We start from the raw sequence: 27,001 nt of genomic DNA on the forward strand, positions 1-27,001 counted from the left end.
ACAGCACCACCCAGTTTGGTATCATTGGCAAACCTGCTGTGTAGGTAATTGCTATAAAGTAATTCTGTTGTTTTGGAGAGTACTTAGATTACTTTTTAAAAAAAAAGAACAATGTGTTTCTAATTGATTTTATAATTGTATTTGAAATCTATTAAACCATTCATGGCAGTGCATTACTACAGTCTGAAAATTTGAAACAAAACCCTGGTTGAAATATGTTTGTTGTAATATTTAAGTTATGACAACTGCTAATGAGTATGTTTTGGAAGAGAAGAAGCTATGTTAATGAAAAAATATGTTTCAAATAACTTGTTGAAATAATGAAAATATTTTAAATTTCATAAGTGTAGGTTATAAACCTACTTGATATTTTAATAATTAAGTTTCAGTATTCTTTCTGCTTTGATTAGAAGGTAAAAAATACTGGAATTTCTCATGTAGCAGAAGTTACTACTTTTTATGATTCAGTTTTCAACTTGTGAACAAAAAAGGTGGAAAGAAAGGTAAAAAGACAACTCAGACAAAAACTAAATTGCCAAAAGTGGTGTGGAATGCAGCTGGTAAGCAACAAGAGAAAACCTTTGCAGATGTATTGCTTTTTAAAACATTTTTATGTTAAGCCTTCTGTACAGCTTGTTGGTAGACATTGTTTCTATTTCTATGGGGCGAGATCTCTTCCTACTTCCAGTTTGACATTTTTCTCTTAAGTGTTGTGAGACCCCTGTTAGAAAAGAAAGCAAACATTTATTAGTTCATTTGCTTTGTCATGAAAATTCATGCTCTTTGAGTAGTGCAGAAGAGGCAATAAGGTTCTTAGCACGAATTGTGCTTGAAATGTTTGAAATGGAGACGGTGTGTTTTGTAAGCCTAAGGTATAGCTGTAAATTTCTGTGCTTCCTCATTAAGACTGTTTACTGGAAATCTTTCTTCCAAAAAAAAAGCAGTAAGATTGTTTGGTAACATCACAGTGTGTTTGCCTTATGTTGAAGTGGCTTCCTCTCAATAATTATGTTGTTTCACTGAAGTAAGAAATATTTGTTATTTAAACAAAATATTTTATGCCTCCAAACTAGCGAAGGGTTAGTAGGGGAATCTGATATAAACGTTAAAGAATCTGACTAATGCTACAGTTGATGCAGCAGTGATTGCTGTATTTATTTTTTTTGTAAGTATTTTCTGTTACACAGCATAACTTTTCAAAGCCTCTCTCATCTAACTGAGCAGTTCCCACTTAGCTGTGGTGGAAAGGTGATATTCTGTCTTTCAAATAGCAGTTAATTTATCACGTGCACTGCAGAATAATCAACTTCTCTCAATAGGGATGTAAGGCAACTTTAATTTCAGCATCAGAAAGGGTTTGCAAGGTGTTAGTGTCTCTGTGTAAAAAAAACAAATGGCAGAGCATTTAGACTTCTGCACTTCTTGGCATGAAAGGAGAATGTTTGCTCTGGGATTCTTAGAAAATTTAAGTGCAGAGAATTTTGTTGTCCTAATTATTTTATTATATATTTATAATGACAGAAAATATTTCAAATTAAGACCACATAAATTCTGAGTGAATGTGTTCAAACAAGAGCTAAATGTAGTTTAGCTACACCACTTTATAATTTTTAATACTGCTATGTAAGCAAAGCCTCCATATTTCAATTAGCACCTTCCCCACAGGGGCATCTAGCAGTTGTTTGTACTGGATTTTCTTTGCCATTTTAAATATGGAGAAGATGTGATTGCAGCACATGGTCCTGAGTTGTGAGATGCCCCCAGACTGGCTAGCTCTGATGCAGAGCTGAGTAGCACTGTCTGCAGTGAAGGCTGCTGTCTCATGGTTGGAATCAGTAGCAGACAATTTACAGCACCTTTATGGATGCTGGGTTTAGCCTTTCACCTACAGTCTGCTAGCAGCGTGCATTGCAGCTGCTGTTCCTAAGAGTCTTCTTTTGGTGGTGTTTGCCTGTGTCTTCAAGCCTTCCAATTTATCTGTATGCTTTCTATAATTACCTGTTGTGGGTTTATAACAGCAAAAACCATGATCTCCATAGCTGCAGCACTCCCCACAGGTATTCTGGTGCAGCCAATATTTCTGTGTTTCCTTGGAAGTCTAGCCAAAAGTATAACTTCGTGGCATGCCTAAATGACTTGTACAATACAAAATCTGTAGTGAAATATTCAACATTGGCATGGGACTGTCCATCCCTTCCTCTAATTTTCATTTACTTTTCACCTGGGTGGTGTAATCCCAGATAAGAAACTTCATCTCACATTCTGTGGCTTCTAAGCTTTCTCATTATCATCTTAACATTGTTTGTACCCAGCACATCCAGGAATATGAAATACACTTATAAGATCCACAGTTTTCCTGAATTATCATCTAAACATTCTTAATAGCTTTATTTAAATATTTCTAATCCGTTAAATACATTATGCATCATTCAGAAGTAAAATATTATTTAATGGGCTTGGTTTGGTTTTTTTTCCAAAAATACATGAATTGACATTCACTTGGTCCATATAATTCTTGGTCTTTGTCTCTACTTATGTTCTCTACTGAATTGGATATTTTTTATTTCACACTGGCCTGGTTTTTTTTAATGAGATCATGTTGTTTGTTACCAAGGTGTTGCAAAATGTGGTTTAGCAAATTCTGCTGCTACAGCTGACAGTAATGTGGTGGTTGACTCACCTGAGTAAAAGGGGAAAATCTTCCTTCAAAAAACTAATTACATGTATTAGGAAAGTTATACTTCCTGCCTTACAGTTTTTATAAAGTGTTTTAGAATAAAGACGGAATTTGTGCCTTCTGTCTCGTAAGGGCGTAATAGTAATCGATAATCTTGTCTCAGCCTTATAGAGAGAGAGATTTAAGTGATACGTGTAATACCTTAAACACTGAGTGACTTTGTATATACGAAATTCTGTTTTAATGCAAACATTTCACAGGGTTTTAAGAGTCTTATAACATTAATCAAGAAAAAACTTTAGTACATCAGAGACAGTATTTTGCTCTTGGATTTCAGCTGTAACCAGCGTGCATGTGACTGCATCTACAGTAGCTAATTTAGCCGTGCCAGTGCCTGGTAGGCTCTGAGGCCAGCTGGTGTGGTCAAGCCACATCCATAGCATTAAATCTCCTCTGTCTGTAAAAATGATGACATCATAAAAAATGCATCTTGGAAATCAGTCCTGGTCCAGTTAATTTCCAAGGGCTGCTCAGAGACTGTGTGGGAGAGGGCTTGTTGACTGGTACAGAGCCTTGGCTGGTCAGTAATGATGTTAGAAGTACCAATGCCCAGCTACCATGCTGAGTTTGTCAGCTGATGCTGTGTATGTGTGCACATGCAGCCTGCGCATCCTCCTCTGCTCAGTGGCTTAGTAACTTGAGAAGGCAGAAGAAAAGCTGCTTGACTGTGGAACTGAGAGCAGTGATCTGCCCGCTTGCTCTAGTGTGGAGAAATGTAAACATGGGGTTTGCAAATCTGCACAGACATGTAATCCAAAGCACAGTGTGGTCATTATTTTAAATGAAATGGGCTGGAACTCATCAACATGAATCTTTGAAACATAGAAAGCAGTTCTGTGTTGCATATACTGTATAATATATATTTTAGTCAGCTTGAAGTTAAAGTTCTTCAGTTTATGGTTCTTCCACAATTTCCTTTGGGGCACTCTTCCCAGTGTAATATAGCCCCACGTAATTTCTTGCAATTTTTAGCTTCCTTTTATACATCTATATGAGCTAATGTGGATTACGCCAAAATGGAATTAAGGAAGTTAAACAGAAATCAGTTGTTTGGAAGGACTAGAACAGTCTTTATTCCTGAAGTTTGTCCTAGATAGTGTTCCATTTTAATAAATTTAATATGCACTGGAGTTTATTTATAGTGGGATGATGAGATTGAAATTGCAGTTGCAACTAGAAGGAAGCTGATTTGATCAGCTGTGTACAGTCACTTTAGCCAAATAAGGATTCATATTAATTTGCTAAACGTGTTAGAATATAAGCTAAGGCAAAGCTAAGAAGAAACTGCTTTAGAGGAGAATCATGCCCAGTATGTTTTTAACAGGTACATTTTCTCCAGTGTTGCATTTTCCGGAAGTACAGGGGAATCTCAGTTATAAGGAACCATTTTGTCTAGTATGGGAAGATATTTATAGCTCCTAATAAATTATTGTTTCTGCTTAGTGCTTGATTTACAGTACTTGTTTTCAGATATGTTGTGCTAAATTTTGCTCAGAGACACAAGCACATTGATTACCTCTAGGTTTCAGGTCAGTGGGGACTGTGCTCTGCTTATAAAGAAATGAGACATTACAGTAAAAGATTTTTGATGTAGTTCATTTAAGATATACAGACTTACTGGTATACATATGTGTCTACTGACAATGGCATTAAAAAAAATCCTTCTAGCATAAAACAAAAACCATTGATTAGCTCTGAAAGCTGTCATTTAGTAGTTTACATCAGAGCACTTTAAAACCATTTACACGAAAATAAGGAGAAGCTAGTACTTTGAATGTTTAGTTTATTTAATGACATTTTTTCATAGTATACAGTAGACTCAGATTTGCAAATTAAGAGTGTGATAATGAAAGGATATTTTTGTCATGTTTTCTTAAGTCTTGCCATAAATCCTGTGCTGTAAATATCTCTGAGTCACTTTCTGACATTTCATTGCTCCTCTTCTCCATATCTTATAATTTTATACAAACAAATTTGATTGCTTTTATGCTAATAACCAGTTCTTCATCACATTGTAACTAACTCTCAAAACCATTATTAAGAAATTTGCCATCTACCTCAAAACCTCACAAAAATAAAATAAATACTAACCCCTATGTATTTTACTGATAAACTTCAATATCTGCATCCAATATCAAGCACATTTCCACTTCTTCACTTTGTCATGATGAATTCTCTTCTGTCATAAATAAATTTGATGCTTTTCAATGACAGAGTAAAAATAAGGAATTTTCAGCAATGCTACTACTCAAAAAGGCTACCTCACAAATGCGAAGTAAGAAACTGTTATCTTTAAAAATCGTATTTACAGGAGATGAGTAATAACCTTTTTTAGTTTAATTCTTACAAAGTATAAGTATCAGACCAATTAATCATTGTTTTTTTTAGTAAATAGAAAAATCATGAAAAACCACATTTTGCACTCTCCTTGGTTTTTTGCCATCTAAAGCAGACCAATATGAGTGTGAGAATTGTGTCAGAGTGGTGAGCAGTAATTCTGCGAGTTACATCCATATTAGTTACATTACATCCATTTGTTATTCATAAAAATGTAATTCCTGAAAATTAGGGAAGTACAATTAGGTCCTTAGCCTATTTTTTATGTTGCAGTCTGAAGAAATTCAAGGATTTATTTTCTCTGTTCTATCTGCATGAAATAAAAAATACACAACAGCTCCCTCTGAATAGCAGAAGGAAACATGCCACTGTAGGTATGTATTTTCAGGGCTGCTGATTTATTTAAATGAATAATATAATTTGTTTAATTGCCATCACTGTTGTAAATTGCTGTCTTTGCATCTGAAAAAAACTTGTAGATACAACTCCAGAAGACTGTTAAAAATTGTATCATGGAGTTAACATATGGATCAAAGTGTACTGCAAATACGTATTTTTTACCGTATCCGGTTAAGACAGTTGTGTTTGGACAGAAATAAAAGAATTCTGTATATATGCCTGAAGTATGAAAGGAGACTATTGTACCACAACTTAAAATGTTGCATAAAGTCATAATTAATTTTGCAGTGCAATACAATATGAACAAAATGGGTTTGCTTCGCTATGACACAGAGGTTATCTCTGACTATTGTAAATTCCTCCAAAATATGCACATCACATTATAATCCATTTACTTTATTCCACGACTTCTGTGCCTTATAACAAAAACATTACTCTGCTGTGGTTTAGCTCTTCCAGCAGTGACCAACACTGGGCACCTAAAAATGAAGGTGAGTATAGTCAAACTGTGCAGATATATGTGTCCAAAATGTTATCCCAGCTTCCACCATGAATGTCGTGAGCTCGGGTAGTTTCTTCTGATGTAGCTGTTCTTCTATCAGTCACTTTTAAAGCTCAAATTTGGAGGAATCCTGGGCAGAAAGTTTTATTTTGTTAGTTTTGAGACTGCTGCTTGCCTAGGATCTCCTGCTGTCCCCCTGTTTATTTCAATGAGGAGGCTCTGGAGATCTTCTTCATGCTCCTCATGATTTTAAGAATCTGTTGTAATTCTCAGTTGTGTTTTCCAGAGTGAGGAATCGTAGCTCAGGACTCACCCAGTGATTCCTATTTTGTCACTGTACATTTTTTTTTTTCCCCAGTCCTACTGTGGCCTTTATGAAATTGAGATCTGTAACTGTAAATAAGTTTTCAAGGTGGTGTGGTATTACTGGCTTATAAAGTGGCACAATGTTATTCTCTGTTGTTTTTTACTCCTTCCCTAGTAATTTGTAACATAGCACATACAGTTTGCTTTTTCACTACTGCTGTGAACTGAGCTACCTGCTATTTTTCCCGATATAATTTCTGAGGTGTTAGAATCAGCACATTGTTATATTTATAAAGGTGGGATGTGTTTCAATCAGTGTGTTTTACATTTATGTACATTGAATTTCAGCTGTCATTTTGTCACCACGTGTCATAACATGTAATTCCTCAGGGCCAGTCCTGTCTTCAGAGTACTGACTTACCTTAGCATCATCAGTACAGTATGCCTTCTCACTGTTCACTGCTTTTTCCAGCTTTGGTCTCCCACTAGGATCCCAGCAAGACTCAACTAATCACTTCCCGTGTGAATCCTGACTATTTACCCCAAATTTTTCCTATCATTTAAGCTTCTTTTTTTTAAATCCATGAGAGGGCCTTCCTTCTAATCCTGTGCCAGCCTAGTTTTATAAAGACCTTTTGATAAAGCACCTGTGAAATAAATGCTTTTGGAGATCAGGTATATGAGATCAGCTTGCTTACTTTTCCATTTTTGTTTTTTTGGAGAACACTGATAGATTGCTGGGAAAATATTTCCCTTTTAAATAGCCATGTCAACTCTTCACCTCTCTAATCTGTTTATTTTACTGTTTGCTATCTTTATTATTTATGCTGTTTTTTGCCAATTTAATTGGAAATACCTGGAAATACCTTGCACTACCTTCCTCCCAACCTCCGTCCACTATGAACCCTGACGGTGAAAAAGCATTTTATTTTGGGGTTCTGACCTCGTCTTTCTTGATGAGCATATCCACAGCTGAATCCTTCATATCTCAAATGAGGTAGTTTCCTTTTGTACAGACTCCTTGTATCCTAGTGGTATCCTCAGTTCCAGGTGAATCTCAGTTCTTCCTCCTAACACCATGATAGTAGCTCTGCTTCGGCACATCCCCTTCATACTGAATCTGCACATGGTGTAATGAGAATGTTGCAAAGAGTGCTGCTCTTCAAGTCCCAACTTTCAGCTCCCACAAGACCTACATTTGGCCTCCAGAAATTCTCCAGCATTTCTCAGGTTTTGTTTTATATAAGGACTGGAAATTGCTTCTGCTAGTATGTCTCTGAGTCTGCACAGACTTCTTACAACCTCTGAAGGATACACGCTTCTTCAGAGCCACCAGTGCAGGTCTCTGTCTGGGACACGGTGTGTTGTCACTTCAGGCTTTCCAACTGGCCTGTCTTGAGAACACATAGGAGAGAAGTTGGCTGGAGCAAACAGTTTCCCTATACAACTTGTCCTCTTTCTCACTGTTATCTATGGACATCCAAAATAACATATTTCAGTTCTTTCTTTTCTTCTCCCTCCCACCATATTTTCATGATTTGAAAATAGGATTTTCATGGAACAATCCCTTCCCTAATTTATTGCTGTTATTTTTCACAGTCATTCCATTTCCTTTCATTCCATTTTTCTTCTCATAGTACTTTTTCTGTTTCTAAATCAGAAACTTTCACTTGATAAATATTCTGTGGTGTTTCTTAGAGAATAGTAATGGCTCACTGGGCTTGACTGCTGTGACATTGGAATTCACTACCTAAAAGCCCCCCTAGGGTTTGGGCAATCGTCGTTTTTAGCATAGAATCATAGCATGCTTGGAGTTCACTTGTTTCGCATTTCTAAATGTGGGATGGGCAAGCTGAAGAACAACCAAGCAACATGTAATGTCCATGATCTACAAGCTTTTGACAAACATTAGTCTGGAAATTACACTTTTAAAATACATTCAGAAATACCCATTTGCTGTTGTACTTACAAGCAAATGACAGGATGGTACTTGCCATAAGAAAAGACATGGCAAAGATGAAAGTTATCATCTCAGGCAAATATCTATGAAATGTAGGTGCTTTAAATGAAATTCAAAGTTATGCACTGGCTTTTAAATAAAACATCTTTTCATAAGGCTTTTTTGTGTGTGAATTGATGATACTACTTTGTGATTTTTGTGGATTGTGCTTAAATGTGATTGAACTGATTAAACTGACTTCATTGTTGCAGGTTGAAGTACAGTGGTCCGTTCTTATTTTGGTGCAATATTGTTTACAGGTGTATTCAATTTTAAGGGGACTATGATCATTTTGTAAATAAATTTACAGTGGGAAAATGTTCCCAGAAACTTAAACATGGAAAAAATCCTTAGGTTTTACCTTTAAAAATACATGATTTTGTTTCCTGTGCTTTGCTTTAAGACATAAATGGTCTTTACTGCATAAAAAGCTTCAAAGGACTTTAAAGATTTCCACAAAATACAGTGTTCCATGTAAAGTTACACTTACATTTTCCTCCAGTGTATGCTGAAAGTTAATTTTGCTTATTGTTTCACATTCGTTTTTGTCATGTATTTGTTGTGGATTTTTTTACTTTAGTTCAGCATTTGCAGGCAGACAAATATAAGGAATCACTCAGGGTGTAAGTGCTTGAAGGTGTGAAAATCAGAACTTCTCATCATTTGTAACTCCATGAAAAAATGTGAGAATGTAGGATCAGAGTAAAAGAACACTGCAAGCTGCAGGTTCCTAAGAGGACTAGCAGTTGCTCTTCTGTCCATTGCAGAATCTAGACTTTGAACTCCTAGCTTCAGACCTGGAATTTATGAGTTCCATAAACGTGTGTGAGATACAAAAGCTCATGAAGTTAATGAATGAAGCAGCTAAACCAGGGATTTACAGCAGCCCACACTGAGTGATGGAGGCTCACGGCAGAGTAGAGTGTTGAATGGGACTGACATGCTTGAAATTCAGCATGGATAACAGCCACCCAACTGGGTCAGATGCCAATGTGAAATGAGTTTCAAAGGCTGACACATCTTCTAGATACCAAGTTAATTAATTACTTGGGTATGGCTAACCATGTCACTTTAACACTTCTAGGAGATCACTCCTGGCTCTCTTGAACAGCTAGAGCGGGGGAAATACTAGCTTGACAAGGTGAATGGAAGACATTCACTGCCCTTTTTTTGCATTGATGGCCATCTTTAATTCAGGTTTCATCCTTGAAGATTGTAAGTGTGCTGAAACAGGGTCATTACAATGTAATAAACATTAAGTTAAAACTAGACAGTTGTTAAATATACCTGAGGAATTTCTTAATCTTGTGTTAGAGGATAATTCAATATTACTTCATTAATATTCTTTTAAGTGAGAATCAGATTTTAGCCTGGGGTGTAGGGATTAAAAAAAAAAAGAGGTGCAAATGAAAAAGATTAGCAGGTCATTTAATATTTCATGAGGTAGGAGCATTGTACTCAGGTTTTTTCACTCCAGAGTTGTTGTATGGCACTGTCATGACTGTTGGATATTACAGCCTATGTTATTTAAAGCCACTCAGGCCTTCCTACTCATGCTTGCCCCCTCATTTATTACATACAGCATGTCTTGTTCTTCTTTCAGGATGTTGTCCTGGAAGTATTTTTTTCTGTCTTACATTAACTGAGTCTGAAACACAGTTATGTCACTTGCAAAGTATTGCCATCAACAAAGTATTACAAATCAGTCTCAGGTTTTAAGAAGCTTTTGACACTCAGATGCTATAAAACTCTGTAATTTGTTTATTTTTTAATGCAACAGAGTGGGTATTCCAGCTTGCAGTTAATGAGTACTACAGGCTATCAACTTGGCAAATCATAAACACAAATACTGAGTGTGTGTGGGGGGGGAAATCGCATTCCTTGTATGTGCATTTAGCACAGGGGTTGATTCTTCACAGTTAGCAATTCTGTTGCATTTACATCAGATTACAGAGTGATTATACATATGCTAAGCTTGGTTTTACAATCAGCAGTATTAAATGAAATGTAAATTCATTAGTTACTCCTATTGCAATTAGCTCTGTGTACTGTGGAAGAGGAGGCTCTGCAGAGCCTCAGGTTTGCATGCCGTAGAGCAAGCTGGGGCACTTTCAGTTTGAAGAATGGAGAGGGTCTTTCTGTGTCCAATATGCTTGCTGTGAAAACCACTGGAAGGCTACCTGTGCCAAAAACTGAGTTAATACTGGTTATATTCCTTCCGTAAATTTGACATCTTAAGCAAAACATCTAAGAAAACTCTTCTGATCAGGGTGATGTCTGCTCTTGGAACATAGTGCTTTCATATGTGGCTTTTGAGAATAAGCTCATGAACAGTGGCAATATATCTAGCTGTATATATTCTTTGTTGTCAGTTTGTGTTCTGTCCTACCAGATTTGATAGAACAGACAAATAGAGGACAACATCTGTTGTCTTAAATTTGCACAATTTTCACTTGAAATGTAGTTGAAATTTAAGTAGGAATAGGACAGATGTGCTACCTGAACATCTTGGGACCAGAATTCGGGACCAGAATTCAGCACCAGTCTTTGTTTTCGCCTTGTCAGTGTTGCTTTGGAATGCTTTGCTCCTCTTAAAATATTTTACTGCATTGTCACCTCAGAGCAGCTAAGTCCTCGTTAAGAAATCTTGAAGTTACTTATTCTCCTCTCTAAGCACAGAAAAAATAGAAGGTAATGAGCTGCAAGGAAGAAACATGGTATTTTCCTGTGTTTGTCCTTAGTAATAAAGAACAAAAAAAAAGAACCCAGTGCAGAATATGTAGGAGGGGAGGGGAAGAACCAGAATTTTGTAAAATGTTTTTGAGTGCTTTCACAGGCTGGTTTAATTTCCACAGAGTTATGTGAGTTTGCATATGTCAATCAGTTTAATGCTTTGCTTTGATTATGAACGTGACTTGAAGATAAAATTAATATTTGCTAGTGCTTGGAATATGTAAGTAGATACATAAATGCTTCTGTAAGTATAATTACTTTAATAACAAAAGGCAAAATCAAGTTGACTAACAGAGTTTTTAATTAGATTAATATAAACCATTTGTGATTTAATACAATGCTGTCTACAAAATTAGATACTATATGCATGTCTGTTAAATCAGTTCAGTAACATACTGGATCCAAAGTACTGTTGTTATAATTTCCTTGACTGAAAAGAAATTTGAGGTTTATGCTACATTTTATTAGTCCAGTATCGCTAATGTACATGGGAGAGATACATTAGTTTTACAGTAGGGTATTCAACCTTAACTTATGCTGTTTCTTGTTGACCTAGTACTTTGCAAATAAAACATCTGGCAAAGAGAAATTTTTTATCTAATAGGAAATCATATTCAGCTCAGCAGGAGTAAGATGCTGTGCTCGGAAATACCACTGTATTTCAGATCTTTCAGGTCTTCCTTTTTACATTCCAAACTCTTCAAATTGGAGAAAAGTTGGTAGGATGCTGCCAGTTAGCAAAGAACAGATGGTGTTTATTACTGTGACCAGTAAGTGATGTATCTGTGGGAGTAATAAACCCAATTAGCCAAATGTTGATTGTGCTTTTAAGTGTTGTAGTCCTAGTACCTATTTCCATACCTTTGCATATGCTTAATACAAACTTACTTAATCGTGCAGTTTGCAAAAAGCTTAGTGGTGCACCTCTTTGGTCTGAATTGTGGAAATACCATTTTAGATAATGTCTTTCAGATGAACCAGTCTTAGATACATAATTCCAAGAACTCCTTATTACTTAACTTGTATTTTATTTCTGAATAGTAAAAGCTGACTGCTTCAGGCTTGGCTAGTGTGAATGTTTAAAGACAGGTGGCTTTTTGTCCTAATGAGGCCTCTCGCCCTTGATTCAATAGAATATGGCCTCAATAGTGGTGCAGAATCAAGGTTAGCTCAGTATACTCTTCAGTTTTTGCGGGTGAAAAGTTGAGCAGGGTCTTTGGTCCGGAATTAGTGCTACCTTTTCTCGGCGGAGGAAGAATGCAAGCAGACTCAATATGAGGCATAAGCAGACTTCGTTTATTTGCTCGGTACACTCCCTTTTATATACAACTATATCCACTAGTCAGTTACTGATTGGCTATTAGCTTCTACTTGGCGATAGCTGATAGGTTATAAGCCTAAAGGTATTAACAAAGTTACAAGTTTTGCTCTCCGTACTTTCCACTCCGGGGCTTTCCACTGTTGCTCAACCTTCAGTACTTTTCCACTGCTACAATAGTCAAGGACTCAGGCCTATCCTAGGCCATAACTATCACAATTGACTTTCTGGACACAGGGGATTTCTGGATCCACTGTGACCTTTCTCCTTGAGCCATTCTCCAACAATTCCCCCTTTTTCTTTTTGGGCTACAAAAATTCGATTTGTTACTTTGGCTAACCCTTTTCTTATACAAGTAAAGGCTATACAAAAACAAATTCCTAATAAACAAAGCATAAATAAAAAGCGCAATCCTTCAGTTATCAAACTTTTCAACCATCCGGTTAAGCCCCATCCTTCAAGATTGATTCCAAAAAATCCATTATCCTGTTTTAATAGTTGTATATGTTGTTGCAACTTTTGAATCTTTTTATGAATAGATTCGGAATTATTTGTCAGATCCATACAACACATTCCCTCAAAATCTTCACATCCATGTCCATGTGCTAAGAGTAAAAAATCAATAGCAGCTCTATTTTCTAACGTGGCATGCCTTACAGACTCAACATCGGCTGCCAAGAGTGACAATATATCTGAGGTGGCATTTGTTTGCTTGGCTAGCCAACATTGCTGGGTTAGGTAATCCAGGCTGCAAAGCCCCCATAGACTGCATTTGATTATTAACAGCCCGGAGATCATGTAACAAACGATACTTTCCTGATTTTTTCTTGATTACAAAAATTGGCGTGTTCCAAGGACTTATTGACAATTTTAAATGTCCCTGATTAAACTGTTCCTGGACTAATTGGTGCGCGGCTTGCAGGCTTTCCAACTTTAACGGCCACTGCTCGATCCAAAGTGGGGTATCGGTAGTCCATTTTAACGGGATCGGGAAAGCCCATTGTGCAGTGACCGTCAGGCTAAATTTGGACCCTGATCAGTGGTCAAAATTGCCCCAATTTGGTCGAGCACATCTCTTCCGATAAGTCCCTGGACTCCTTCAGGTAAATTCATCACAGTAACAAAGGTGTTAGCTCGGCTTTCATCAATACATATAGTTATCCGATCAACACTTTGTTGAACCATCGACTGGCCTCCCACACCCTCCACTCCTCTGATGGAAGGTTTGAGGGGCCAGTGTCGAGGCCAACATTTATAGTCTACGATGGTTAGGTCGGCACCCGTGTCGAGAAGTGAAGCGATAGTCACAATTTCTTTCTTAACGCACAAGTGCACGGTAACAATTGGTCGTTTTTTCATCGAAAGGGTAAGCATGGCCGCTTCCCCGGTCGAGCCGAATCCTTTATTATTTCTTTCTTTGTCGGTAAGGGACGCCATATCCTTTGTGAGTTGCGGTAGCGGTACCAGTTGTGCAATTCGACTCCCTGCTGGGACATGAATAGGCGGAAATAAAGTGTAGATTACGATATCAATTCGGCCTTGATAATCGGCATCGATAACTCCCGGTAAAACTATTAAACCTTTAATCCCGGTCGAGGATCGTCCCAACAGTAGTGCGCCGCTGGGTTGTCCGTTAATAATCAAAGGACCATAAACTGGTGACGCAACACGGATCGGGTGGTGATCAATTAGGGTGATGTCTACTGCTGTTGCCAGGTCCAACCCGAGGCTTCCCTTGGTGGCTGGGCGTAACAGCTGGGGGGATTCGGGGGTGTCACTAGCCCTTGTGGCGCTACAGGAGCTTGAAATGCTGGAGCGGCTACTGTTGTCTGGGCGCGGCGGCTCGGCGCGCTCCGCTGGCCGTTTCCCGAACGATAACACGCAATGGTATTATGGTTGTTTGTCTTGCAATTTTCACACCATACTTGATCTGCCCGACAGTCCCTTCGGATGTGTCCATCATGGCCACAGCGGAAACATCCTCTACGCCGTCGATTAACAGGTCCCCTTCGTTGTTCTGGGGGTTTTAGCGGAGCTAATGCCGCAAAAACTTGTTGAGTAGTTTGTTGTTGTACCGCAAGGGCTTGTTGTTGGGCTTGCAGGAAATCTTTCCCTAATTCTTTTATCGCCTCCACTAGCATTGCTTGTGTACCAACTGGTACCCTGCTCATTCTTTCTAACATTAGTTCAATGGTGGCATCAGCCGGTAAAGTCACTAAAATGCTCTTTGTTGAGGCATTAGCATTCTGTAGAACGCATTGCCGAAGTATTGCCCCTTTCATCCAATCCTGTATATCTGACTGCTCTATGGCATTAGTTAATCTATCGACAAATGTAGCAAAAGGTTCTTCCCTTTCCTGTTTTATATTCATATATGAGGGTGAAGGGGGGGTCGTTTTTACTAGTTCTACGGCTGCTCGAGCTGTTCTCATAGCTTCCATACATCTCTCCGGACCCATCTCTACCTGTGCCCTAACTGTAACAAAGGGTCCTGATCCCATTAACTGTTCAACAGTAACCCCCTCAATGGATCATTGTCCCCTCTTGGTTGCTGTGCTGAGGCTTCACAGAGCCGTTGCCAATGTGCTTGCCATAAAAGGATTTGTGACTGCGTCATTATCATTCTCATAATCACCTTAATGTCTTCAGGGCATAGCAAAACGCTTCCCCATATATAATTCAGAAATTGCTTAGTCGGTTCTCCATGCAGGCCGACATCATTCACTGTTTGCCTTAACTGCGATAACATTTTCCAACTTAGTGGATTATATTCCCCATGAACGTCACCCTGATCGTTAACATTAAATATCACTGGGAACGCCAGATTTGAGAGCACCCCCGTTCCTTCCTCAGCTACAGCCTCTTCCTGAAGTTTTTTCCAGTTAATTCCTGTTACCCGTCTCTTAACATGATTATTGGGTTCCTTTACAGAGTCGGGACTTTCTCTCGCCTCACTATTTAATTCCTGTTTATGTTCTCCTACAGGTCTATTCACGGATACCTTTTGCCAACACGGCTCTGGGGGCATTCGCGTTCCGCCAAACATTACCCCTCCTCCTGATGGAGCCTGCGTGGCATTGCTAGAATATGGAGAGAGGCCACAATCGCCTAATGGCGGCGCGGAGGGTTCCTTTTGTTCCAATTTTGAAGATGCTATTGCCGCAAGATTCTTTTCTATCTTATATCGTTTGATATTATTAATAATCTCGCGCCATGGTTTCATTAATTTCTTTGCGGATTTATCGTCATCTATTACCTTATCCCACAAATAATCTCCCAATTTGCGCCATTCCTCTTCCTCAAATATATTTTCAGACGTACTGAAATATCCCTGTGTTCGCCCAGTTGCCACTAGTTCCGCTAGTGCTTTAACGCAATTCTTATCGACTCCCCGCTTTTCTAAAAAGCTTTCTAAAATTTCTAGGGCTACTTCCAAATCCATAATTCGTATTAGATCAATTTAAGCGCGCTGTCTTACCCTAATAGGTTAATCCTGCAGCCCCTCAGCCTGTAGCCCTGGCAGCGACGGTCTTTTCTCGGACCAGACGTCGGAGTCGACACACCGCAGCAGCTGGTTTTGGTCGCTCTTGTCAACGGCTTTCCTCGAACCGGATCCTCAGCAGCGACACACTGCCACAGTATTTGGTCGCTCTTGTCCCCCAGGGGCCGCTCCTGGTGTCCTGCTCCTGTCCGCTGAGCTTCGTGGCAGCACCAATTCGGTCCCTGTTCGGGCGCCAGATGCGGGTGAAAAGTTGAGCAGGGTCTTTGGTCCGGAATCAGTGCTACCTTTTCTCGGCGGAGGAAGAATGCAAGCAGACTCAATATGAGGCATAAGCAGACTTCGTTTATTTGCTCGGTACACTCCCTTTTATATACAACTATATCCACTAGTCAGTTACTGATTGGCTATTAGCTTCTACTTGGCATAACTGATAGGTTATAAGCCTAAAGGTATTAACAAAGTTACAAGTTTTGCTCTCGGTACTTTCCACTCCGGGGCTTTCCACTGTTGCTCAACCTTCAGTACTTTTCCACTGTTACAATAGTCAAGGACTCAGGCCTATCCTAGGCCATAACTATCACAATTGACTTTCTGGACACAGGGGATTTCTGGATCCACTGTGACCTTTCTCCTTGAGCCATTCTCCAAGTTTTAAAAAATACTACTCTTCTTGGACAATTTTCCGTTAAGGAGCAGTCAGCCCTCAAAAAACTTCCCGACTCTTTAGAGACATGGGTTGGGATCAGTCATGACCTCTGACTGGCGGCTAGTTTACTAACAGCTTTAACCTCCCCAACATAGGCAAAAAAGCTTGAGAGCCATTCTGGTCTGTCCCCAGCTGGGCTGGGCCAATAGCGATAAGCTTAAGAAAAATCATATTGTTCCAAGTTGCTGAAGAATTATAAGAAAGGCAAAAGCCCAAGATAAAATGTGACGTTAGGATCCTCTTTCTCAATTCTGAGTTGAAAACTCAGCCTCCCGTGTTCTTCTCCTGTCAGCAAAACCTCATGGTGCTGCACTTACCTTGAGTAATACCCACTTTCGTAACCAGGCCCAGTGATTTTAATGGCAGTAGTTCCTGCAGTCACTCCCAAACCATCAAAATAAGCAATAGTAGCCACATACATTCAACAAGGCTTATTTGATTTTTTTAACATTCAAGTTTATCTCTTCCTGCATGTTTGTGCAGTGCTTGGTATGATGAATCTCCCGGGATACCTCTGCAATTAAAATAATAAACACCTTAAACTTGTTAATTACAGATTTAATATATACCCACAGCTTCAGTTGCTTCCTTGGCTTTTCCTCAGTTGCTTCATGTCAGAGTTAAAAACAAAATTGCACAAAATAACATATTTGGGTGTCTGGCAGAATAGCAGATTATAGTAAGTCACACTGCTAATGGATGTATGAAAGGTTTTCCTAAGTTAGGAGTACTTAACTGAGTAAATATACCGCAGACACCAAACTCTTGGGTCTTTTTCATCAGAAAAAATTATTTTAAGACTTATTTAATTAGCTTTACTTACATGCCACAAATTGTTACCGAATTCTGACAGAAAATACTAAAAGTGAAAAGTGAGGGGATATTTTTGCTATCTCAGTGTGGACTTGTATCTGGAAGCTGTTTGTCTGGAGTCACAATCTGTTTCATGGAGTGAGGCCAAAAATACTTTTTCACTGTAGATTTTGGTGCTTGCTGTGAACTAGTAAATAGCCAGACAAATATTGCAGCATTTTCTTCAAGCACACTGTAAATATGAACTCCCAGCACTTTTCAAGATTAAAAACGTGTCATAAAATAATGTTTATTTCTTAGGTAAATCTCGTCACAGTAGCTTTAATGACTTAAACTTTGATACTCTGATCTAATTTATTCTTGGGGCAATTCTGTTGATTTAAACTAGGAATTAATTTGGCACAGAGTTTTCAAGAAGCTGTATTTTCCATTCAGGCATTCAGTTTTTCTCCCTGTGGCCCGGCATTGGGTTATTGTTCAAAGCATAATGAGCAGATGAGACCCAGTGAGCTCTGTACGAAAGGACAGCCTTCTCCTTTGGTTTTGGGACTGCTACAGTGAAAATTCAGGAGTGCAAAACTTTAAGAAAGCGTTATCACATGTCCTTTGGAGTGACTCTCCAGAGCCCCTCTGAAAGAGTACATTCATTTTCTGTTTCTGCTGTTTTTTGTCTCCTGATATGCCTTGCTAAAGTAGAGCCCTGCAAAATTCAGTCCCACCAAACAGATTTCTTGGAATCCCTTCTCCAGAGACAGCAAACATCACATCCTGGTAATAAAAAATAATATTGCATCCTCATCTGGAACATTTAGTTCATTTTGGGAAAGCCAAAAAATACCAGGTATTGAAGAGATACTGGGTTAAGGAGCTGCATATAGAGGGAGGGAAACCTGAACTCTGTAGAAGCTGCTGAGGGTAGAAATAGGAATAGAACAGAACAGAATAGAATCTGATAGTTCTCAATTGAAGGGACCTGAAATACTCATCAACTGTCCTACCAAATCGGGGCTGACTAAAAGTTAAAGCATATTGTTACTGGCATTGTCATGCTTACAGAGTGTTGAGAAAAATAAAATTTGCCTTTATAGTCACCCAGTACTACCTTAACATGAAGGGAGATCCCTTGTACATAAGGTGAGATACTCTTAAACACTCTTCTAAAATAAATGAACTATCATAAATCCTAGAATAGGACCAGAAGAAAACCAATCACAGCAGGTCTCAGTATGGTTTTATTCAGGAGTGAATATCTTTGCCTCCTCCCCTTTTCTTTAGCACAGGGCTGAAATTAGAAAGATGTCATTTTCTTTTCCATTAAAAAGGAGGGGTTTTTGTGAAGATAAGTAGCTCTGAAAATGTAAAGACACTTTGTCTCCCCACAAAGGAGCTGACAGCAACGGTGAGCAGCATGCACAAAGAAATAACACACCAATTTTGTGTTGCCAAGCCCATGCTATTTCTGTTTCACTGTTTCTAAAAGAAAGTAATCTGCTTTCGCAGTTCAGAGTTTTGTGCTGCTTTATTTCACAGCTGTAAACATTTGTCTGTCCCATGCTTTATTTATCTAGATTTTGTTACTGTTTTGAACACTGATCTGTGAAACAGTCACTGACACAAACAGTTCTGAATGGCAAGCATATTCTGTTTTTCTGTCTGTAAACCTCTATTAAAATAGTGTTTATTAAATTGGAAATGTTGCAGTTCTAATAGGGATGTACTTGGGCTACATCAAACAGGGAAACAAATATTCTTCTAAATATAAACATGCGTTCTCTATCAATCGTTTTGTTTAGTTTGAGGCTTGAATGTTAATGATGTTAGATTTGTTATACCTTACGGTATGCTGGTAGTCAAAAATCCTCACCAACATTAAATGGAGTTTTTAGTCTTGAAACACCTGCAGGTTAGAGCTTTATGTTGCAACAGAGCAAATTATATGATTGTTTGGCTGCTCACTAGCATTCTTGCCCCCATGTGCAGAAGTGTGGTGGAGTGAAAGATGGGTGTGGTTTTAAATAGGATAGGTTTTATGGGGAGTACCCAATGCTGATATATATATGATAGAGTAACTTCCGATGTACTTCTGATGGTGCCAAGTGCTGGGCTGACAGGATGGTGTCCCGAGTGCTGGTGACAGCTTTAAGCCAGAGGCTGCTGCTGGCTTCAGGGAGGCCCCCTGCAGCCACCTTGGTCATCCTGCTGGACCTTGCAGCTCATGTCCCAGCTCTCAGGAGGTTCACAGTATTCCCTGGCATGCATAAGCAGAGTAGGAATGCCAGCCTGTTGGTATGGTAGGTCTCTCAAAACGCACTGTATGGCTGTCTGATTTATTCAAAAGCCAGTTTATCACATACTGAGAATAAAGTGAATCCTGTGTATACAACTGAGGTAAAGATCAATTGTTGACTGCAGTTCTCAGCATTAAAAAATGAGGTAGTGATGAAAGTCAGCAGCTTCTATCAACCTAGCTGCACTAGCTAGATTCATTAGCCCCATTTGAGGCTGTTGGGGTGGGCTCCTCCCCAGTGAGAGGGCTGCAGTGCTGGGAGCCAAGGACATTTAAATATGCTAGCGCTATGTATCTTCTACAGCGCAAGGTCACTATGTTTCTTTTCCCTACCCTTTATAAAACACAGACACAATAGTGGAGCCATGTCTATTTGCCTTTGATGCCCACTTCAAAATTCAAACTCCCAGTATGCTCAGCTCCCAGACAATTTGCTTTAATGTGTTTTATAGTGAAGAAACTTTCCCTGAGTTTGCAGCATTATATAAATCAGATGTTTTATAAATATCAACTTACAAATGTGTGTGTATGTTTAATTTAAATTCTGTGTATGGCTTCTGAGAACAGCACTCGATGTGTCCATATTAAAAGAGGTAAGTTCAAGCATGACAATGAGGTTAAATATATGGCAATCTTCTTGAAGTGCTGCAGTACTTAAGTGCAGTACACTTAAGACTATCACAATATTATATGTAGCTTGCAGAATATATTTTAAGAGCTAGCTATTGTACGCATTTCTTTATAGCCCAGGTTATAATTAATCTCTGGCATTTCATAGAAACCATGGTTTATTGACATAATAAATGCTGACACTAGGAGACACACTGCCTGTGCTGTGATCCAGCTTGACAACACCTGGTTTTAGGGGTTCGGTTCGCAGTGTCTTAGCCAGAAGCATGTGAGGTGTATTGGTGTGCAGCATGTTTCACTGCAAGGGGGTTTGGAGATGAGCAAATCTGTGATTATATATTTATTTATGCATGAAGCACAACCCTAAGCTTTTTACTAACATAGGTAATTTTTTGGTAAAAAAATTCTTGTAATTACTTCTTAAGAATTCTCCATTTTCTATATGCTTGTTGTGTAACTAATCTTTGGTTTTAAATATTCAGTCTTTGGTTTTAAATATTCAGTCTGCATGTAGACTCAAGCAGAATGTCTCACACTGTCGGTAAGTACTCTCCATGTGTAAGTCTAAAGCTTTGCAGACAGATGGGAGCAGCACAGTTTTGGGAAAAAATAATGTATGTGTGTCAAATGCATAGTAACATTTTTGGCTATTTCCATATGAGTATTAAAAAAGTTTTATGAGCAAAAACTTTTATGGAGACTGAGAATCCAAATTTTTGGCTCTCGTCATCTTACAGTCTGATTGCTTGTGCAGGGTGGAGTATGGAAGTGATCGAGATGCAGATGAATCTGGTGAAAAACTGTGTATATTAATTGGGGAAGATGTTGGGGAGACTGGCTGTGGACTCTTGAAAGAGCTATATTATCTGTAATGTTTTGTTCTGCTCAGGAGAAAGTTTACTGTATAGCTGTTGACACACAGAGCATCGTGTGCATTTAAGTAAAGCATCCACTGCTGTCACCTGATCATTTTCCCCTGAATACATGCATCTGTCTCAAGACAAAATCATATTAAAAAATCTAAGAAAGTAACACGCAAAATCTTTGCCATAAACCAGGAAGGGTTTCTACAAGACACACAAAGCTTAGCTGATGTTAACAAATAGGACTGAAAAGCTGCCCATAAAAACAGCTAGTATGACAACAGTGGCCACATTTTTCAAGTAGTGAGTCTGTTTTCTTCCCAGAAATGAAATCTTTCTGTTAATGCTCTCTCTTCTATATGTCATAATTTCTCATCTGTCCTCTCCTAATATGACTGGAAGCTGTCCATGTGGCTGTAACTGGAGCCATAGATTTCTAGTATTAAAATTGGTTTTGCTTAAGTTCTTGTCTAGCATACCTGTATAAAACAAGTAAGGGGAATAAAGTCGTGTTTCAAATTTGTTACAGTTTCTGCTGTTCAGTGGAACTTTCTCTCATGTGCTGTTTTTACCTCTGTGTGGACATAAAAGATTTATTTTTTCTTAAATCACTGAGTTTGCGTTACTGTACCACTACTTTCAGACTGGTGCAGAGGATAGCTAATGGCCCTAGACTGATGTTAGGAAGACCGAGCACAATAGTTGAATGTCTGATACAGTACACGGGCTTTTCTGCAACTTTAGACAAAAACAAATTAAAAGCAATTCAGTTATTCAGTTGTAAATAACTGCTCGCTTCCTGATATGTGGGGTTTTTTTTTGAAGGTGGATGAATTGTGTCTATCTGCTACATAATCAATAGAGTTAAAATCCCTAGCCACTTATTTCCTGTGAAGTGATTAAAATCCACTTAGTACATAGATTATGCTGGCCATACCGCTCCTTTGCAGCAATATGGCAAGGTAATTATTCGACGGTTTATGAAGTGCTGAAATGTAAATGGTCAGCATAAATCTTCATAGAGTGTATTTTAATAGTTTTATTCCATTCGGAGAACAAATGGAGTCAAGCTTTGGCTGGCCTTCTCATAGTCTTCTCCAAACTTACATAGCAGTATAGCTCTTTCAGCTTTCAAGGGCAGCTTTTCTTAATAGTAAGAGGTGCTGCTGAAAGGATACAGCTGTAGATGGTTCTTCTCTGATTGGTGGTGTGTATGTGGCACAAAATACTTGGTGTTGTAACTTCTGAACAGCCATTCTGCACATAAGGGGAACAAAAGCTCTTCTGTTTTCTCAGCCTTCTCTAATAAATCTTCACATACAGGAAATGTGTAATTTTTGAAATCTTATTTCTGTCAGTAGACTTAGCCCAAGGTCTAGAAAGTCGAAATTAAGTACTTGTTATTTCTTCCTCATTGTTTGGTTTATTTTCCTATGAAATTAAATATGCAGTTTGAAGCAAACAACTTCTAAGCCCCATTGTTTCTGGAAGAAGCATAACTACATTTTCAAGACATAAGACTGTTGGTGCTGTGATAGGGCATCATCTCTAAATCCTATTCCCAAAATGGGATCAAACAGTTGATAACTTTTATTAAATCAACAGATAGAGTTGGAAAGCACCCAAGCATGAAAAATCTTTTATTTGAGCTTCAAAGCTGGTAGGGTTTTTCTACAACATTACTACTTAGTACTTCCCCTCAACATGTTGTCTTACTGAAGTCAGTTATGTTGGTATACGGGACAGTAGATTTCACTTTACATATTTGTTTTCCTGTGGTTATGTATTATTTTCTTTGATGGTTTTACCAGTTTTTGAAGGAAGTTACAAGAGATTTGTAATTAAGACAGCGGACTTAAAGCCAGCTTGAGTTCTGTGGTATCTGGCTTGATTCTGAGTTAGGGTGTTAAAGACATGGCTGATGCATTTGTGTTGATACATTCTTGCTGGCTAAAATGGGTGCAAGAGAATTTGCGTATTTTTTCTATTTTCAGAATATGTACTTCAAAACAAGGTGTGTTATAACACGTTTTTAGACATTTGGGTATTTTTTGGGTATGTTCTTGAGGGAAGGAATGCCATCCAGAGGGACCTTGACACGCTTGTGAGGTGGGCTGATGCCAACCTCATGAAGTTTAACCATGCCAAGTGCAAGGTCCTGCACCTGGGTCGGAGCAATCCCAGGCAGAGCTACAAGCTGGGCAGAGAAGAGATTCAGAGCAGCCCTGCAGAGAAGGACTTGGGGGTGCTGGTCGATGAGAAAATGAACATGAGCTGGCTTCAGTGTGCGCTTGCAGCCCAGAAAGCCAACCGTATCCTGGGCTGCAGCAAAAGGAGTGTGACCAGCAGGTCGAAGGAGGTGATCCTGCCCCTTTATTCTGCTCTCGTGAGACCTCACTTGGAGTGCTGTGTACAGTTCTGGTGTCCTCAACATAAAAAAGACATGGATCTGTTGGAACAAGTCCCGAGGAGGGCCACGAGAATGATCAGGGGACTGGCGCACCTCCCTTATGAAGATCGGCTGAGAAAGTTGGGGCTGTTCATCCTGGAGAAGAGAAGGCTGCGTGGAGACCTCATAGCAGCCTTCCAGTATCTGAAGGGGGCCTATAGGGATGCTGGGGATGGACTTTTCATTAGGGACTGTAGTGATAGGACAAGGGGTAATGGGTTAAAACTTAAACAGGGGAAGTTTAGATTCAATATAAGGAGGAAATTATTTTGTGTTAGGGTGGTGAGGCACTGGAATAGGTTGTCCAGGGAGGTTGTGAATGCTCCATCCCTGGCAGTGTTCAAGGCCAGGTTGGATGAGGCCTTGGGTAATATGGTTTAGAGCGAGGTGTCCCTGCCCATGGCAGGGGGGTTGGAACTTGATGATCTTGAGGTCCTTTCCAACCCTAATTATTCTATGATTCTATGATTTTATGATTGCTGTTTCTTGTTTCTTATTGTCATGTTCTCTGTCTTTGAAATAAATAATAAAAAAAAGAAATGCTGATACAATTACACATCTTTTTCCTTGGCTAAGCTTATTCTTTGTTGCAAGCCAGGCCAGGGTGCTGTCTGTTTAGATCTGAACATAATTTAGATTTCAGAATGAACAAATGAGTGTAACTTAATAGACTCCTCCCTTTTTGCTAGTTTGTGTTGACATAACATTGTCTATTTATTTATTTATTGTTCTGTCTTCGGATTTTCATGTAGAAATCTGTCCTCTTCATATGGAAAAACCCCATTGTTGTATATGTTACATGAACTGTTCTGGGTTCAAGAATATTGGCAGCATGGCAGACAAAGCTCAGTGTTCTCTAAAATCTGCTCAGAAAATAGCCTGGAATATCTACCGCTATCTGTTGTTTGTGTTCTGTTGCTGGAGAAACAGTTATTTGAAGATGATACACTTATTTTAAAATCAATATGCAAAACATCAATTCCTAAAAATCTATCTAGAGCTCTAACTTTGCAGAACATATTACTTTGCCAATAAAGCTGGCTAACTCAGGAAACAGCATATATATATATTCTGTGGGGTTTACCAATATTGTTAGATAAGCAAAGATCTGCTTTAGCAGTTTGCTAAACCTGAACAGCCACTGGCCCTTTCTGTCCTAGAGAGAAGCCTCCTGGGACTCAAATAAACCATGAATGTTTTTACTGCCTTTTGCACTAGATGAGAGGATACATTGGTTCTCCAGACTTGTACCTTAATGAATTAGGCTCAGAACTATATAAGCTTTAAGCAGACTGTTTACAAAATTTTATGAAGTTTTTGAAAGCGTACCTCTTGGTCTGAAATAGTTTTACTATTTGCTTTCTAGTTCAATTTTGTTGGGAAATTGCTTGGACCAAGAGGGAACTCCTTGAAGAGGTTACAAGAAGAAACAGGTGCAAAAATGTCCATTCTCGGGAAAGGATCCATGAGGGATAAAGCTAAGGTACTGTGCCTGGATTCTGATTGCAATTAGTGTCAAAATACTTGCGCTTTAGCTGTTACATTTAGATTGTCTGTATACTTATTAATGACTCAATTAATGGACCCAATTAATACACTGACTACAAGGCTAGTTTGTTTTTTTCAATTTCATCAGTTGCTTAAATATTGCTGCACGATATTTGCTTCCCATACAGTTGTAGACCTCCACAGTTACTGTATTACCAGTCTTACTTTAACTTGCCTAAAATTGGAACCAGCTTAAAGTTAATTTGTTCTGAGAGGAGTCTGTTTCTGCTGGGGAAGTATAGCTCGTATACATTACTGCTGTGGGACTTTAAAAAAAAAAAAAAAAAGATGGGGTATTTATTCAGGGCATAATTCTAAAAAAAAAAATAGCAAGGTTAATGTTCTGCTTAAATGTGTGTAAAAATGCACTAGAGATAAAAGAAAAACAAAAAAAAGTGTTTGAAATCACTGTATGGTCAATGAACCTAAGGTAAGTGTTTGTAAGTAAGGCAGCCTCACATGTATCTGACCCAGTGAACAAGTAGTGATTGGATTGCAGTATCTTACTTTACAGTCTGTAGAAGAGCAGTGTTATGGTTAACACAGAAATAATGACTGCTGATTTCACTGGACGGTATATTGTCTTTAGTAGTGTTGTGCCTTACTCAGCTTCCCTTTCTGTCACCTCTGTCATTTATCTCAGTAGCTAAAATAATTAAAGCAATAATAGGCCAGAATAAAGGGAAGACTAATCAAGATTTTATGATTGGCATTCTTTGGTCTTGGTGGTGCATATAAGCAGTCACACATGCATTATGAAGTCTCCAAGGATAACACTGAAAAAAAACCCAACAACCCACAAACCAGACAAATTAGGCACATGGAATGTATTCCATTTTTTCAGAGCTTTCTTTATGACATTGGGCATACTGACACCTCAGTTACCTGTTTAACACTATTTTATGATAATAAACATTGAATACACTGCAGATTTTATTTTTAGATATTGACAAGTAAAATATTTTATGACTTTTGGCTTATTCCTGGAATGATAAAAAATGACTCGCTGGATGGATGAATGAATGCATGTGCTGCTAAGTAGATGTAATTTGCATCAGTATTGCATCTGCCAGCTCCATTCTCAGCCACCCACTCAGATTATTACTGCCAAGAGTTGCAATTGCTCAGACAGGGGAGTGTGAAGGGCTTGTTACCAGCTGATGATGTTTAAACGCACATAAGTAATAGACTTAAGTCCTCTGATTTTGAGATCCATCACTTTTCTTATCATATGATTAGAATTTCATCTGATCATAATGAACAGTGCCAGCATGCCGGTTATTACATTCACCATGAGTATGTTAGGAAAAACAAAATTCAAGGTATTTTTTCCCCTGTTTGTAGAGCATTTAGTCCTTATGCATAATCTCAAGTTAAGTATGAGCTTCATGGAAACTCATGGGAATCGTGTAAAAAATTAAGTTCTAGAGTAAAATAGCATTAATACAGCAGTGTTGAAAGCAACTGCTGTAGAGGGGGCCTCATAAGTGACTGTTATCTTAATCCAATTTAGACATTACTGGCTGAAAGGAAAACAAAATCCCTGTGTAATTACAGTGAGAGATAGAAATTATCTGATCTGTGTTCATCACTGTTCCGAGTTCCAAGCAAAAGGGGCTGAGAGTGATCATGTGATGGGTTATAGTTACAATTAGCATTTCAGAGAGGACAGTCTTGGTTTCACTACTGGTAAAACCTAAAATATATTTGAATGTGAGCATAAATAATAGCACGAATTGCTACATTTCTAAGAAAAATACAACTTGCTCTGGCTAGAACAGTTTTCTTACCATAAACTAAGCCTAAAAATCCAATTTATGCAGTAATTTTTTTTACTGATTTAAATTTAAATGCAAATTGCTAAGTCTGGAG

General features: G+C 38.5%; 1 protein-coding gene across 5 annotated transcripts in view; it reads left to right on the plus strand.

The window, feature by feature from the left end:
* Positions 1-27,001, plus strand: part of KHDRBS2 (KH RNA binding domain containing, signal transduction associated 2) — a 365,680-nt gene that overhangs the window by 97,654 nt on the left and 241,025 nt on the right. For all 5 annotated transcript variants that reach the window (XM_061347850.1, XM_061347847.1, XM_061347845.1 and 2 more), the window contains exon 3: positions 24,948-25,064. In XM_061347850.1, the coding sequence (XP_061203834.1) occupies positions 24,948-25,064 (117 nt within the window). The remainder of the gene's footprint in view (positions 1-24,947; positions 25,065-27,001) is intronic.

This window comes from Neopsephotus bourkii, unplaced genomic scaffold (genome assembly GCF_033783945.1).
Source record: "Neopsephotus bourkii isolate Nb327-2 ecotype Australia unplaced genomic scaffold, CSIRO-AGI_Nbou_v1 NB_330, whole genome shotgun sequence".
In the NCBI taxonomy this organism is placed as follows: Eukaryota; Metazoa; Chordata; class Aves; order Psittaciformes; family Psittacidae; genus Neopsephotus; species Neopsephotus bourkii.